The sequence below is a fragment of the Primulina eburnea genome, chromosome 14 (genome assembly GCF_022965805.1).
Source record: "Primulina eburnea isolate SZY01 chromosome 14, ASM2296580v1, whole genome shotgun sequence".
Lineage (NCBI taxonomy): Eukaryota > Viridiplantae > Streptophyta > Magnoliopsida > Lamiales > Gesneriaceae > Primulina > Primulina eburnea.
Window position 1 is genome coordinate 26,063,985 of NC_133114.1, and position 18,124 is coordinate 26,082,108.

General features: G+C 34.1%; 3 protein-coding genes across 4 annotated transcripts; all 3 read left to right on the plus strand.

Moving 5' to 3' along the window:
- The first annotated feature begins 761 nt into the window (after window positions 1-761).
- LOC140812461 (chitinase 6-like) lies at window positions 762-3,089 on the plus strand. Its single transcript, XM_073170727.1, has 2 exons — window positions 762-1,163; window positions 2,515-3,089. The coding sequence occupies exons 1-2, from the start codon at window positions 863-865 to the stop codon at window positions 2,925-2,927; spliced, it is 714 nt and encodes a 237-aa protein (XP_073026828.1). The 5' UTR covers window positions 762-862; the 3' UTR covers window positions 2,928-3,089.
- Window positions 3,090-12,941: 9,852 nt separating this feature from the next.
- On the plus strand, window positions 12,942-14,229 carry LOC140813095 (endochitinase At2g43590-like). The gene is made up of 2 exons (XM_073171528.1): window positions 12,942-13,395; window positions 13,695-14,229. The coding sequence occupies exons 1-2, from the start codon at window positions 12,993-12,995 to the stop codon at window positions 14,102-14,104; spliced, it is 813 nt and encodes a 270-aa protein (XP_073027629.1). The 5' UTR covers window positions 12,942-12,992; the 3' UTR covers window positions 14,105-14,229.
- A 430-nt stretch (window positions 14,230-14,659) lies between these two features.
- Window positions 14,660-17,168, plus strand: LOC140812232 (probable ribose-5-phosphate isomerase 3, chloroplastic). Of its 2 annotated transcripts, none has more exons than XM_073170456.1 (2): window positions 14,660-15,628; window positions 16,031-16,049. In XM_073170456.1, exon 1 carries the CDS (start codon window positions 14,777-14,779, stop codon window positions 15,608-15,610), a length of 834 nt encoding a protein of 277 aa, XP_073026557.1. In that variant the 5' UTR covers window positions 14,660-14,776; the 3' UTR covers window positions 15,611-15,628; window positions 16,031-16,049. The 2 variants fall into 2 exon arrangements, with proteins under 2 accessions (XP_073026557.1, XP_073026556.1); XM_073170455.1 differs by lacking the exon at window positions 16,031-16,049 and adding an exon at window positions 16,826-17,168 and having other exon boundaries at window positions 14,661-15,628.
- The last annotated feature ends 956 nt before the right edge of the window (window positions 17,169-18,124 follow it).

Sequence of the window (18,124 nt, forward strand, 5' to 3'; positions counted from 1 at the left end):
TTTTGTGAAACAAATCTCGACTTGACTCGAATCGTAAAAAATATTATTTTTTATCGCAAAAGTATCACTTTTAACTATAAATATAGATCAAATCAACTCATCCCACATATATATAAATCCATGAAATCGACTTACAATATACTTATTATATGTAAATTACAGCCTCCTATATAGCATCGTATATTTGGTTACATGGTGTTCGAAGAGATTTGATTTAACCAAATGAAATTCCTACAAATTTGAAGAAATTAATGGGTTTTGACTTTTGAGAGCTAGGGACAAAATAAAATTATTTTCGAGTTTCATATTTTTATAAAATATAATTTCTCTAAAACTCTAATCTACACTCTATTTTATTATATACGCTTCGAGAAATTATATTAAAACGAATTGTATTTAGAAAAAAAAAAAAAAGCAAAAAATTTCTACCTCTGAAAACCTCCAAAAAATTTAATACAAAAACTATTTTATCAAAATTTGGTAACTTTTTTCTCAAATTTACCTCGATAATCTTTATAATTTTTTAAACTAAAAACACAGTTTCTCTTCTTATGCTCAAATTTTTTTTTCTTCTTCTATATGAGCATTAAAAAAGGTATTTAAAAAAGTAAATAATATAAATTTTTTATTATTTTTTAATTATATAATAAAATTCTTAAATAATATGTGAAATTTAATTACCAAATGAAATTCCAAATCCCTTACGTATTTTTTCAAGCTTCCTAGATAGAAAGTCTCGGCACGTAATCTCTCTTTCCAATTTCTCTCCGTTTGCACTAATAATATATCACCAAATACATGCAACCTAAGTAATCTCCCTTTCCAACCTCGACCTTTCTCCAATCAATCTTTTGTACCAAACATGATCATCTTCGGCGCCAAAAATACTTGTGGCACATTTTACACCTTTTTAGCCGTAGTTCTCACTGCCGGGAAGTCGGTTTTCGGGCAGAACTTCCCGGGAATTTCCGGTATCGTGACTGATGCATTTTTCGATGGAATCGCTAGTAAGGCCGGTGGAGGCTGCCCGGGGATAGGATTCTACTCACGATCCGCCTTCCTCGATGCTCTCGGTCCCTATCCCGAGTTTGGAAGCGGGTCTAGTGATGTTGCTAAGCGTGAGATTGCTGCATTCTTCGCACACGTTACTTATGAAACAGGAAGTAAGTTTAATGTTTGCAAAATTCCCATGTTTCATTTTTAAAAATGGAAAAAAAAAATTCTCATAAAAAAATTAGAAAATTTACACTTTCATTTTAGTCATGTCACTTATACGTTAATATCAATTTTAAATAGCTATTTTTCAATGTTCGATTTGCTGCTTCTAGTCAAATATTCTGATTTTTTTCCCACAAATATTTGTTATTTTAAGGATATTTCTAATGTATTTAATTACCCAAATTGATAGTCGGATGATTATTTTATGATTGTAACAAAGCCCATAATACTAAAATTGAAAATCACATTTATATGTAAAGAAATAAATGCCATACCTCACAATAATATATATTGTTGGTCCCACGTGCGGAATTTGAGATAATAAAACCCGAAAATTAAGAATAAACTGGACACCGAGATTTACGTGGAAAACCCCTAAAAATTATTAAGTAGGTCTCATGTGAGACCGTCTCACGGATCACAATATGTGAGACGGGTCAACCCTACCCATATTCACAATAAAAAGTAATACTCTTAGCATCAAAAGTAATACTTTTTCATGGATTATCCAAATAAAGATCTATCTCACAAAATACGACCCGTGAGACCGTCTCACACAAGTTTTTGCCAAAATTATTAGGGATAAAAACCACGGACAAGATGAAAAGAATTCCATTATAATATTTTGTGGTGTACAACTCACTCACTGTGTTTCCAAAAAGAGACAAAAACTTGTGTGAGACGGTCTCACAGGGTCGTATTTGTGAGACGGATCTCTTATTTGGATCATCCTTGAAAAAATATTACTTTTTATACTAAGAGTACTATTACTTTTTATTGTGAATATGGGTAGGGTTGACCCGTCTCACATATTAAGATCCGTGAGACGGTCTCACATGAGACCCACTCCCAAAGAGAACACACCCTCTCTTAATACAGGAGAACAAACACCTCATAAATATTATAGAACTAATAGGAGAGAAGAGAGACAACTCAAGATGTTGCTTGAGAATGAGATGCTCCAACTGATGAAGGAATGCTTCTATTTATAGATGCAATTCTTCGCCTGAACAAAAGCTTTCGTTTCAAATTTTTTTCGTCCACTGAACGAATTCAACAAACACGTGGTCCTTCCTCATTAATTGCTCCACTCCATTATTGCCTACATATATTATATATAATACTTGATATATATATATATATATATATATATATATATATATATATATATATATATATATATATATATATATATATATATATATTATATATATATATATTTTGCCAATGCAAAAAATATATATCCATTTTTATCTCAGTGTTTGAAGTGTGAGAAGATAAAATTGTAATGCGCAGGTTTGTGCTATATAGAGGAAATTCGTGGCGCAAATGGAGGAGTCTTTTGCGACAGTAGTAGCAGACAAAATCCATGTGTACCTGGGAAGAGTTACTACGGCAGAGGTCCCCTTCAACTCACATGGAATTTCAATTACGGGCCGGCCGGCCGGAGCATCGGGTTCGATGGACTGAACGACCCCGATATCGTGGCCAGAGATCCCGTAGTATCCTTCAAGACGGCCCTTTGGCTTTGGATGGACAAATGTCACAATGCAATAACTTCTGGCCAAGGGTTCGGAGCCACGATTCGAGCTATTAATGTACTCGCATACGATGGAGGAAGTCAGGCTGTGATTAACTCGCTTGTTCAGTACTACAGAAATTATTCTAGTGAACTAGGAGTTGATCCTGGTGGCAATATTACTTGCTAGATCGAGCATTAATAATTAAGGAATGTGCTTACATGAATAAAAGATCGTACGTCTTGGTATAATAAGTCTATTGTATTTCATATCTAATCGAAAGTTGGTAAAATTTTCGGGAATGCGATTCGAGCCATTAATGGACTCCAATGCGATGGACGAAACTCGGGCATTGTTAGTCAAAGAAATATGCTTGCACAAATAAATGGAATGGATTATTTAACACATAAATAAGACACATATTGGAATCAAAATAAGAATTTCAATATGAATCTCTAAAAAAGTTATAAATTTTTCAAGAATATAAAGTTTGAAGGTTAATAATATGACAAGTGTTGGGGAAGAAAGTATGAAAAATAAGAAAGATGTTAGAGAAATAGGTTAGCGAAAGAGAGAGAAAATGAAGAAATAAAAACTGGAATTCTTTTGAAAGGTTTATCTATTTTTTTTTTTTTTTACAGATATCTTCGATATGTATGTGTATATATTATCTCATGAATAAGCCCATCAAAATTAGGCCCAAACTGACTTTGGATCCCCGGCCCATCTCTAACCAAGGTATAAGGTCCATGATAAATCTCAGGCACTCTTCTATAAATATCATATTTGAGAGTCTAATTATTCATTCATTATATTGATTCTTAGCAGCTTCTTTAACTGCTCTCTTATTTTATTCTCAATACCTGACTTGACTTCGAAGGAGCTACGTCGGGACACCTTCTCAGCCCACTTCTAACGTTTTCCTTTGTGATTTCAGGTTTAGAGTAAATTCGAATATACTTGGAGGGATGAGACTGGATTCAAATCTCTTTGAGAATGACGGGTTGATGCTTCAATTTTTGTTTTATGTTTATGAATTTTTTATATTTAAATATCACATATATTACAGTCATAAAATTGGTAAATGTTTTCACAAAGTTTGGTACGTCAAAATTTGTTAGGCAATTGAAAAGGAAAACTGGAAACTCCTTGCTTTTTAGGAATAATATATAATTAATTAATTAAAAAAAGGACAAAAAGAGGCAAGCAAAATTGCTAAAATTTTGAGTTGGCAGTCAATACGGATCATTGTTTAGTCCTTGTAGACCATTAATTTCGTGTCTCATTACTACTGCTGAAAAAGAATAGCCATCGAGATATCATGGAATAATTTTATGGGGAAATTGTTTTTCTTGAAAGAGCAATTAAAATGTAGTGTCTGAGTTATAATACAATTTAAAATATTTGAATTATACGTTACCACTAAATATAATTTTTGATTGAAAGTTCGATTATCATTGATTGCAGATATTCGTAAAAATTTCAAAAAACTGATATGCTTGTTGTGAAAAAGTAAAAATTTATGGTAAAAAGTAAAAATCTCAAACTCTCAAAATTTACCAAACTACACACTTTATAATATTTTTCTCTCTACTCAATTGTGATTTTCTTCACAAATGAGAGATCTATTTATAGAGTTTCATTACACATAATCCAAAAATAAAATACATCATTACCTACATCATCACACACAAATTTCTAACTTTACAACTCTTATTTTCAACATTCAAATATTCAACTATTACTTTTTCAATATTTAAATATATTATTTTCAACACTCCTCCTTGTGATGATGATCATGGTATGATGATGTCTTCATTACGTGTTTTGTACTGCCTCGTTAAAAACCTTACTTGGAAAAACCCATTGGGATAAAAATCATAGTAAGGGAAAAAGAGTGCAGTCACGTAAACTCCCCCTGATGTTGACATGAACAATTCTTCACAAATTTCGTAGATTGCGCATCCCAATATTATATATGTGCTTTCTGAATATTGACGTAGGAAGTATCTTTGTGAAGAGATTTGATGAGTTTTCACTTGATTGAATGTGACGAACATCAATACATTTATTCTTCTCAAGCTCCTTGGTGAATGCGAATAACTTAGGAGGAATATGTTTAGTTCTGTCGCTTTTTATGTATCCTTCTTTCATTTGAGCAACACATGCAGCATTATCTTCATATAGTATCACAGGCTTATCATCGAATGATAATCCGCATGAAATTTGGATATGTTGGATCATTGATTTTAACCACACACATTCACGACTTACTTCATGTAGTGCAATAATCTCGGCATGATTTGATGAAGTTGTTACGAGCGTTTGTTTCTGTGAACGCCAAGATATTGCAGTGCCTCCACGAGTAAATACATATCCAGTTTGGGAACGTGCCTTGTGTGGATCAGATAAGTATCCAGCATCGGCATAACCAATTATACTTGGATTAGCATCTTTTGAATACAAAAGTCCCAAGTCTGTCGTTCCTCGTAGATAACGGAATATATGTTTAATTCTGTTCCAGTGTCTCTTTGTTGGATATGTGCTAAATCTTGCCAACAGATTCACGACAAAAGATATATCAGGCCTTGTACAATTTGTAAGGTACATAAGGGCACCAATGGCACTTAGATATGGTACTTCTGGACCAAGAATATCTTCATCATCTTCACATGGACGGAATGGATCTTTTTCTATGTTTAATGATCTAACAACCATTGGAGTACTTAAAGGATTTGCTTTATCCATATTAAAACGTTTAAGGATCTTTTCTGTATAATTTGTCTGGTGAACAAACATTCCACATTCTTTTTGTTCAATTTGTAAACCCAGACAATACTTGATTTTTCCAAGATCCTTCATTTCAAATTATTCCTTCAAGTATGACACAACTTCTTGAATTTCCTTATTCGTTCCAATGATGTTTAAATCATCAACATATACAACAATAATTACACATCCGGATGCTGTTTTCTTAATGAAAACACAAGGGCATATTGAATTATTTACATATCCCTTTTTCATCAAGTGATCACTTAGTCGATTATACCACATTCGACCTGATTGCTTTAACCCATATAATGATCTTTGTAATTTCACAGAATAACATTCCCTGGGTTTTGAACTTTGTGATTCAGGCATCTTAAATCCTTCAGGGATTTTCATATATATATATTACTATCAAGTGATCCATATAAGTAAGCTGTAACAACATCCATAAGACGCATTTCTAAATTTTCAGATACCGCCAAGCTAATCAAATACCGAAACGTAATTGCATCCATCACAGGAGAATACGTTTCTTCATAATCAATTCCAGGCCTTTGAGAAAAACTTTGTGCAACAAGTCGAGCTTTATATCTTACTATTTCATTTTTCTCATTTCGCTTTCGAATAAAAACCCATTTGTATCCAACAGGTTTTACACCTTCAGGTGTAAGGACTATAGGTCCAAAAACATTACGTTTATTTAGCGAATCTAATTCAACCTGGATGGCATCTTTCCATTTTATCCAATCCTGCCGATTTTTACATTCACCAAAAGATTTTGGTTCATGATCTTCGTTATCATTTATGATGTCGATTGCCACATTATAAGAAAATATATCATCAATTTCATCTATATCTTTTCGGTTCCATATTTTTCCAGTATTAATGTAATTGATAGAGATTTCATGATTCTCGTCAGTTTGTGGTACTGACAGAACATTTTCATCATCATGTGTTTCTTCAGAACATCATTCTTTATTTTGTGATCATCGTGTTTCTCTATGGATTTTCTTTTTCGAGGATTTTTATCCTTGGAACCGACTGGCCTTCCACGCTTCAGGCGTTTAATGACATCATGAGTATCTTCCATTTGTTTCTTTGGAATTTCAATTCGAGCAGGGACATTTGCAGCATGTATATATGATTTAGTTACACCTTTTGTGTCTGCAAATGCATCTGGTATTTGATTTGCTATTCTTTGCAAGTGTACAATTTGTTGTACATCTTTTTCACATTGTTTTGTTCTTGGATCCAGATGTAACAATGATGATACATACCATGTAATTTCTTTTTCGGTATGTTTCTGTTCTCCCCCTAACATTGGGAAGATTTCCTCATTAAAATGACAATCAGCAAAACGTGTTGTGAACACGTCGCCTGTCTGAGGTTCAAGATATCGAATGATTGATGGACTATCATAACCGATATAAATTCCAACCTTTCTTTGAGGTCCCATTTTCTTTCGTTGTGGTGGTGCAATAGGCACATACACCATACATCCAAAAATTCTCATATGAGAAATGTCTGGTTCTTTACCAAATGCAAGCTGTAATGGAGAGTATTTATGATATGCACTTGGTCTGATGCGAATTAATGAAGCAGCATGTAAAATTGCATGTCCCCATATAGAAATAGGGAGCTTTGTTTTCATAATAATTGGTCTAGCAATCATTTGCAGACGTTTAATCAATGATTCAGCCAATCCATTCTGTGTATGTACATGAGCAACAGGATGCTCAACAATGATTCCCATAGACATACAATAATTATTGAAAGTCTGGGAAGTAAATTCACCTAGCATTATCTAGTCTAATTTTCTTGATTGTATAATCGGGAAATTGATTCCTCAATTTTATTATTTGAGCAAGTAATCTTGCAAATGCAACATTTCGAGTTGACAATAAACATACATGTGACCATCTGCTGGAGGCATCAATCAATACCATAAAGTATCTGAATGGTCCACTATGGTGGATGGATTGGTCCACAAATATCACCCTGAATACGTTCAAGAAACATTGGTGATTCAGTTTGGATTTTGACTGGTGATGGTCTTATAATAAGTTTTCCAAGAGAACATGCTTTGCATTGAAACTTATTATTCTGAAAGATCTTCTGGTCTTTCCGTGGATGACCATGTGTATTTTCTATAATTCTTCGCATCATTGTTGAAACAGGATATCCCAATCGATCATGCTAATTGGTTAATACCGAAGAATTATCAACTACCATGTTTGATTCAATGGGACTTATATGTGTATAATGCAATCCAGTAGGGAGCATTGGTAGTTTTTCAATCACATATTTCTTTCCTGATTTATATGTGATAAGACACATATATTTCTCATTCCCTTCATTCATTGTTTAAGTATCATACCCATGAGAATATATATCATTAAAACTCAACAAATTTCTTTTCGATTGTGGTGAATATAAAGCATCATTGATCAAAAATTTTGTACCATTAGGTAACAAAAATGGTGCTTTACCACATCCTTTAATCAAGTCTACAGGACCTGATATTGTATTCACCGTTGTTTTTGTTGGTTTTAGTTCCAAGAAATATCTTTTATCTCGGAGGATAGTGTGCGTTGTACCACTATCGGGTATGCAAACTTCAGTTTTGCTCATAGCATTTTCCATATTTGAACTTCAAAAAAATATGCAATGAAATAAATTACTGGCAATATATATTTAAATATAACACATATCATAATTGTATAATAAAACATTATTACATGAATACATGAAAAATAAATTATTGTACATTTATATTCTACCATTAAATTGTTCATTTTCAGAGAAATCATTGAGAAAATCTGTTGTATCAAAATTGTTCATTTCTATCCCATCAACATGTTGATCATTTCCAGAGAAATCATTCATAAAATCACCAGTATCAAAATGAGTTGAATCACTCAAACGGTCACTGCGTTCAGTGAAGTTGGTCTCCTTTTCTTTCCCTTTTAATGATTCTTTATAAAGTTTACAAAGGTGCTCAGGGGCTCGACAAACTTTGGACCAATGTCCTGGAGTACCACATCTGTAACAAGAACTTTCATATCTTTTGAGTGATTCTCATTAATACTTGTATTCTCATGATGCCTTTTATATGGATGGTTTGGGACGCTCTTTTGAGATGAGTTATAAAAATAACTATCTCTATTATTTTCAAAACCACGGCCTCGACCACGACCACGGCCAATTCCACGTCCACGTCCACGACCTAGACCTCGACCTCGACCAAAATCTTGTCTTTGAATTTGATTTTGGTTCTGAGGTTTAAATTCATTTTTACTTACAGCATTTACTTCGGGAAATGCTGTTGATCCAGTGGGTCGGGACTGATAATTTCTCATTAAAAGCTCGTTGTTCTTTTCCGCCACAAGAAGACAGGCGATGAGCTCAGAATATCTCGCAAATCCACGTACTCTATATTGTTGCTGTAGAGTAATATTTGATGCATGAAATGTGGAAAATATTTTTTCAAGCATATCAGATTCTGTGACCTCATGTCCACAAAATTTTAATTGCGAGATTATTCTATACATCGCCGAATTGTAATCACTGACTTTTTTAAAATCTTGGAATCTCAGATGTATTCCATTCATCCCGGGCGGTCGGAAGTATAACTTCCCTTATATGTTCAAATCTTTCTTTTAATCCCTTCCACAAAACCATGGGATTTTTTTCAGTCAGATATTCACATTTCAATCCATCGTCGAGATGTCGACGCAAAAATATCATGGCTCTTGCCTTTTCTTTTGACGTGCATATGCCATTTTCTTTAATGGTCTCGCTTAGACCCAATGACTCAAGATGCATTTCTACATCTAGAGTCCATGGCATATAATTCTTTCCCGTGATGTCGAGCGCAATAAATTCGAGCTTTGTTAAATTTGACATGGTGGTACTAAAAAAATTACGATGCATTTTATTAGTTAATAAATATTGCAATACAAAGTAACGAATAAACAACAAGTACAAGTATTTGTAAAAATAAAGAAAACGCACGAGGAGGATATTCTCCGATAAATACAAGACTCGTGAGTATGATAACCAAACTAATTAAAAATATCCTTGAGAAAGCCATCTTCTTTTTTCTTCGAAAAATTTGATGATGAATAATTTTTAGAGAAGAAGAGAAAGTTGGAGTGATTGAATGTGTTTGTGAGATGATATTTATAGGCAAAAACTAGCCGTTTGTTACCGTTTATGACCGTTGGTGTACAAAAAATAAATGTATGTATTTGTATAATTTTATGGTAATAATATGGTGTATATAATATTAGACATGTTTAAATAATTCTGTATATCATATCATAATATTATAATGAGTGTCATAATTTATTTTGTTTCAAAACCTTATAGGCTTTTATACTTGTCGTATCCCTTACCGGGAGTGTGGGATGTCGTCTTAACATCCTCACAGGATTTATAACAAGTTTATAAAAATTTATTTTTATTATTTCTAATAATAACATTATATTGTATATTAAATAAATACATAATAAATAAATAACAATAAAATAAATATAATTACTTTTGTTACCTTTTTCTTCTGTTTGAAGCTTGGAAAAGTATGTAGGACTTTTAGAGCTTCGTGCTGATAACGTGTTGTGAAAAAGTAAAAATTTATGGTAAAAAGTAAAAATCTCAAACTCTCAAAATTTACCAAAATACACACTTTATAATATTTTTCTCTCTACTCAATTGTGATTTTCTTCACAAATGAGAGATCTATTTATAGAGTTTCATTACACATAATCCAAAAATAAAATACATCATTACCTACATCATCACACACAAATTTCTAACTTTACAACTCTTATTTTCAACATTCAAATATTCAACTATTACTTTTTCAATATTTAAATATATTATTTTCAACAATGCTTAATAAAATACTATTTTCAAGCCAAGAGATTGGATATATACCAACTCCATGATATATACTTATTTTAGTCTCGAGTCTTTGTCTAATTCAATCTTATCTAAACTAGTCGTACATGGTTATACCGATAAAATTGAATTCAAGTGCTGCTATACCACTTTAAATATTTATTATTTAATTAGTTAGACGCATAAAGCCGGTTCAAAAGGGTGTATGATTGTTTTTGTTGATTAAAACAATCGAAATATGGTACTTTAACGGCTATACTACTTAAAAGATTTGAATTACACCATTACCACCAACTATAACTTTTAATAAAGCGTCAAGCGTTCGGTGTATCAGAACCAATGTCACGAGTTCGATTCTCATTGATAGCAAGGAGTACCATTATTGAGAAGGAGCATGTTGTGTGCAATAATTGTCTCAGCTGGTTAGAGCAATCGAAACGTGGTTTTTGAGCTGTTGTACAGTTTAAAATATTTGAATTGCACTAGTATCATAAGTTACAACTTTTTGTAAAGCGACAAACGTTCGTTCTTACATAGACTCCATTTTACGAATAAATTTGATATAAAATATGAATGGCAAGTAATATAAAATGGAAAACGAATAACATTCGTGACAAAAAAAAAAAAATTGATTATGATTGTCTGAGGTAATGAATTGGCAACTAACCAATGCAGTCGAATAAATGGTTCTCTCATGCTGCACTCACAGAGATCGATGAAGTTGAAATCTATGGATTTCGATTATAGTTTTATTGTTTAAAAAGAAACAATAAATCAAATCTTAAATTAACGTCTTACTTTTTTACATATTATATAAAGAATTTCAAATGACATCATTATTGAGTGAATTTGAAATTCATCATAATTAACACGAAATACAATATAAACATGTAAGAGACGAATTTAAAGCTTACACCCTTACTTCTATATAAAAAAACAAAAATACATTTGAAATACATCAATCCAATGAGTGAATTTAAAGTTTATGACATTATATATCTAAAAACAAAAATAAATTTGAAATCAATAAATTTGAAATTTATCAATTCAAACACAATTTTAGATTATATTCTATTTTTAAAATTTTAATGTGATTACTTTGGATCTTTGAGACATGAATAATGTGCAGCAACAGAAAAACAGTAAGTCGAGGCAATGATGTATTTTTTGTCCGCAATACGAAATTGTCCTTAAATAGTGCTTTACATTAGCGGTAATTGTCTCTAATGTACAACGACTTCAAATCAAGAATGCAGCACTACAATTCTTGATAACAGCAATCAAAATATGAAGAACTTTCAAGTTTCAGAATAAAAGAATGCAACGAAATGAAATATATATATATGCTATTATGAATGTTTGGCAGATGGATATATATAAAGTGAGTCACATAAAATGCACACCCCTTCTGTGATAAGCCATTGGACGTGTACAAGTCAGGGGACGCGCGGTTCTGCACCAAAAGACATATGCATGAGAGCACTGGTTCGGACGTGGACACATGGTTTGGTCCAAACGCATCCTGGCTGATGTGAAGGGGTGGGCTGAGGACGCAGTACTGTTTGGTCTAAGGGACACTATTTCGAAAAATAAAAATTATTTTTCAAATAAATTTTGTCCAAACAGATTAATATGGTCAAGAAACCGCACCACACCAAACCGGGCTAAGGGTTGGCCGCGCGTGTATGTGTTTCATCGAGACTCAACCTATCAGCGTCTTCTCCCTTCTAAAAACTTCTGGTATCTTTTGGAGCCCAAACCATTAGCTCAAACTTGGAGCTAATGAGAAAGACTTTATTTGGCTCATTTTCCAACGTGAGATAGTTTTTACATTCTTTCATTCACTACTCATCATTTATCCAACAATTAATGCATGTGTCGTGTTGGAAAAATAAAACCAAAATATATATGTCAATTCTAGAAACGTGCTTATTTGAAATTAAACCTTCTCATCCACTGAACCAATTTTTCGACAAGTCAATATCAAATGCATGCACAGCCAAGCGTCTCTTATCGAAACATAACATGATGTTTGAGGTAACATATTACATATATTTTGGTCGAGGAAAATATTTGGAAGAGACTGAATTTGTAAAATCCATTAATTTAAACTCACCCTCAAGAAAAAAAATAAAAAAATAAAACCAATAATATCATACCCATTTCTTAAGAAGTTAATTCAAGATATATACTAAATTTTAAGCGAAAATATTACATCACGATTCAAATATCTAGCTAGTGCCAAGCACATGCATACCAATTTTTGATCTTGAATGCACCATATTGATTTATTGTTATAGACATTATAGATAAATTAATCTTTTACAAATTAATTTCATTTATCTACTTAAATATACATAGTAAAAAGTGAAATACCTACACTTTGAAAATAAGGAAGCCAACTGATAAAATTTTGCTACGTAACTTTGATGCAAGTTTCCTAGATGAAAAGTCATTCCACTCAATTTTTCTTTCCAATTTCCTGTCGCTGCACCAATACTATAAATACCCCCACATTCCCTATCTTGTGCTTCATTCAACACAAACCCATCGTTTTCTCTAATCAATTCATTTTGTACCAAAATGATCACAAAAAGCAATTCCTATGTCACATTTTGTACCCTTGTAGCCATAGTCCTGGCATTTGCCGGGGAGACGGCTTTCGGCCAAAACTGCAATTGCGCACCCAACCTTTGTTGTAGCCAGTTCGGTTATTGTGGTACTAGCGACGCTTATTGTGGTGCCGGATGTAAATCTGGCCCATGCTATGGCTCATCGGGTGGTTCGGTTGCCAATATAGTGACCGATGCATTTTTCAATGGGATCGCTAACAAGGCTGGTGCCGGTTGCCCCGGGAAAGGATTCTACACTCGATCGGCCTTCCTCACTGCGGCCGGCTCATACTCTGGTTTCGGTAGTGGGGCTAGCGATGTTGCTCGGCGTGAGATTGCTGCCTTCTTTGCTCATGTCACACATGAGACTGGAAGTAAGCTTATTCTATTTACAAAAGTCCTATTTTGAATTAAATAGTGAAAGTTGGAAAGTTTACATACGACATTTTTATAGTTTATTCACGTACGTAGTCATCAATTTCAATTAACATATAATTATTCTTCCGTGTCAATTTTTGTCTTCTCTAAAAAAATTATAATGAAATTTTAGGAATTCACAAGATTGAATGGAATGGAAAAAATTGACAATTGACTGATAAAAGTGACATCTGCTCTAGCAATATATATATTCAATTATTAGTTTAATGTATGACCAAGTTGAACTTTAATGCAGGTCTGTGCTACATAGAGGAAATTAATGGGGCATCTCATAACTATTGCGACTCCAATAATAGACAATATCCATGCGTTTCCGGCAAGACCTACTACGGGCGAGGTCCCCTTCAACTTACATGGAATTACAATTACGGGGCAGCGGGCCAAAGCATCGGTTTCGATGGACTAAACAACCCCGACATCGTGGCGAAAGACAATGTCATATCTTTCAAGACAGCCCTCTGGTTCTGGATGAACAATTGCCATAATGCTATAACTTCCGGACAGGGATTTGGAGCCACGATTCGAGCCATCAACGGAATGGAGTGTAACGGAGGAAATACCGGCGCGGTTAATTCTCGTGTCCAATATTACAGAAACTATTGTAGCCAACTTGGAGTTGATCCTGGCGCCAATATTAGCTGCTAGACAGACTACTAGACAATGAACTTGTACCAATAAAATGAATGGCCAACATTACTTGGTTATTCCTCTCACATTGTAAAATAAAATGATGATAAATGAAATAAATGTCAGGGTTATAAGTTAACGCCTTGAATTTAGTATGGGGCTTGAGGTTATATACTGGTATATGTCTCATAAAATTGATATATGAGATTGTTTTACATAAATTTTTATGTATTATTTTAAAAAAATTGAGGACTCTATAAAAGTTTTTTCGTCCGATTTCATTACACGAAAATAAAAAAGACAAATTTCTCTAATATTTTAGGTAAAAACTTGTGTGAGACGGTCTCACGGATCGTATTTGTGAGACGGATTCTTTATTTGGGTAATCCATGAAAAATTATTATTTTTTATGCTAATAGTATTACTTTTTATTGTGAATATGGGTAGTGTTGATCCGTCTTACAGATTAAGATCCGTGAGACGGTCTCATACGAGACTCACTCAATATTTTATTGGGAAAATAGCCCAAAATACAAAAACAAAAGTTGGGATAAATTTTATCATAATATAACTCCTCCCGACCCCTAATTCTTCACCCACGAACAAGAGGCAGATCAGATTCAGTTCTCGTTGTATATCTGATCAGCTTCCAGAATCCCAGATATTATTTCCACCACCCATTCTCCTACAATGGCCGCCGCCACAGCCGCCTTTCTTCCCTCCCCCACTTCAACGTCTTCACTTCAGCGTGCCACCTCCCGTTTCCACCTACGTACCACCCCCTCCAAGTTCTCCATCAAGTGCCTCTCCGCCCCGATTCTCACTCAAGATGACCTTAAAAAACTCGCCGCCGATAAAGCCATTGAGTATGTGAAAAGCGGCATGGTACTCGGCCTCGGGACTGGGTCAACCGCCGCCTTCGTGGTCGACAAGCTTGGAGCTTTGCTCAAATCCGGCGAACTCACTGATATAGTTGGTGTGCCTACATCCAAAAGAACCCAAGAACAAGCCGCTTCACTTGGAATCCAACTCTCCACTCTCGACGCCCATCCGCACCTGGACCTCGCCATTGACGGAGCGGACGAGGTTGACCCAAATCTCGACCTGGTGAAGGGACGAGGTGGAGCACTTTTGCGTGAAAAAATGGTTGAAGCCGCTTCGGATAAATTCGTCGTGGTGGTTGATGACTCTAAACTGGTATCTGGGCTCGGCGGATCGGGTCTCGCAATGCCTGTGGAGGTCGTTCAGTTCTGCTGGAACTACAATTTGGTGAGACTCCAGGAAATGTTTAAGGGAGAAGGGTGTGAGGCGAAGCTCAGATTGGATGGAAATGGGAAGCCATATGTTACTGATAATTCGAACTATATTGTGGATTTGTATTTCAAGACTCCGATAAAGGATTCAAGAGCGGCGGGGAAGGAGATTGCGGCACTTCAAGGAGTGGTGGAGCATGGCTTGTTCTTAGATATGACAACTGCTGTGATTATTGCAGGCGGCGAAGGAGTGAGTATCAAAACCAAGTGAAGATAATTTTGACATGGGGTAAGCAGAAAATGTGAAGAATTTTTTGAAATTTATTTTGTCTCTTTATTCTACATTGTCTCGATACAATTAATTTTGCTGCAAATTTCGTTGTAGCTCATGGGATGAACTGATGAAAATGAAAAAGATTATCTTGTTGATGAGTTGAAAGAAAATACTTCGGATCCTCTGTTTCTTTAATTATTTTCAGATGCATTTTGTTTCACAGATTAACTATTAAGTTTTTTTCAATACCAAGGTTTTATTGACTTGGATTCTTATGTGGCACACATCAGTATCCTTCTTTGCCTGTAAAACATTCCTTGTTTTGGTGAGAAGAGCTTTGCTTGAACCGTGGATATGTTTTGGTGGGTGGTCCAGCACTAAGATCGTTGAGTGGATTATGATATTTCCGTGCGGTAGGTGGAGGCAAGTCCTAGAATGCGGGCAAACTAACAGATTTAATAAAGAAGTAATATTGGTGATATGCATCCATCAAGCCTGTGGATCCATTGCCGCGGAGGCCAACGGGATAGGGGACTTGAGTGGGCTACACTATAAACTATGGGTTGCATAACTTCCATATTTATCCATGTTTTACGAAAATAATTGCCCCATTTGCTAGATATATCTGCAGGCTGATTAAGAACTAAGGTACATTATAATCACACATCTTTCAGAATATGAATTCCCCGTTACAATTGAACATGCTGATTCACCCGAGTTGTGATTCTTAAAGTGGCTCCCAAGGATTTATGTGACTTTTATGCGAGTAAGTTTTTGTTTTGTAGGTCCGCGGCTTCCTTGCTTTGGTACTTTTGTTAGGATTTAGCCCTGAAATATTGGTGGTTCTATTATTGATGGATATGGAAACCATTCTCTCATGCACACGCCCATTAGATATTGACAAATACGCCTCTATTAAAGTTGACATGTTTGTGTGACTGTAATTGCCTGAAATTGGTGGCATAATCGTGTAAAACCGTCGATAACATTCCAAATTTTGAGCCTCGTGAAGCAGTATAGTTGATTGACCTGAAATTTATGGACAAAATGTATCAGCAGACTTTGTTGCCTACATAAATGGGATCTTTCACAGAGACTTGTTTGTGAATATATACAGAAATTCAATAGTCAAGCCGGAATATGATATGTCCCGTATTGATTCCAGGGTAAGCAGATCTCAACTCTACTGACCTCTATCTAATCTAAATGTAGGTATATAGCGCAATATCCTAACGTTCGCTCCCTGTTTGATACCACTTCTAATACTCCGTCCTGGTGAATCTTGAAGATGGCCGCTGGCGTGCCTTCGTATCAGCTACGGATATCGAGCTGTTATATTTTACAATGCCAGAAAAATTATGCGTGCTGGATCAACTGATAAAACTGGGACTTCTCATATACAGCATAACAAGGCTTCACATGCATTTTCATGCGTATCTGCAAACACTCCTTAAATATGGAAAGCACATAAACTAGGCGGAATAAAGACCAGAATCAAAAGCAACTGAGAAATTACAAGGTTCGAAGATTAAATAAATGGGCTGTTTTGAATTGATTACCGGATTGAATTTACGGCCTAATAGAAAAGTCATATTTAAATATCTACTGAACATCCTATTTAAGTATCTACAAAGAAATTATTTTTTTTTATTACCAGTTTTATTTTAAAAATTAAGTTTTGATATTTTTTTAATATCGAATCCGCCATTCGAGTTTGATTCGACTGAATCCAGGCGGTAGAATATTTTATTTTAGCAAAGATATCCTTATTTGCATTACTTTGTCAATTTGTTATTAAAATTAATAATATTTTATTAGAAACCCTGCGTATCTTTACAGATTGATTGTCATAAAATAACACAAATATTCACGTGAAATGGTTTATGGGTTAATTTGTGAAATGAAGATTTAATTTAAAAAGTATTATTTTTGTTGTAAATATAGATATGATTAACTCGTTTTATGAATAAAGATCTGCAATACCATACTTACTACATAAAATAAATGTTAAAAAACCAGATGCCTGCATCTAAAAAAAATGCACAGTCCATGCCATATTGGTATTTATTTCTTATCTTTATATATATATATATATATTGCTAGAGAATACGTCATTAATGATCAAGCACTTTCTAAGAGGCCAAAAACTATAGTTGATAAAAACATAATTTTATTTTCTTATACTCGTGGAATGTATAATGAATTTATTTTAGTGTCTATGTGTTTAGTTGTTAGGTCCATGAGTTCGGAGAGATATGTGTTATCTGTTGATATTGTCTCATATTTCCTAGAAATCAATCTTATCATTTTTCTACCATCGGATCTGTCTCCAACAGAGACACTATTACCTATTAAAATTTGTCGTCACTTTCTCATGCGTCACTTAGTTAACCAAATCAAGTGGTATAGCATCAATAACTTGACGTATGAGAACTTCTCAACAAATCACACATATCAATAGTACTCTCATTCATGAACGATTAATTATATATTCATCGGATCTTTTGACAA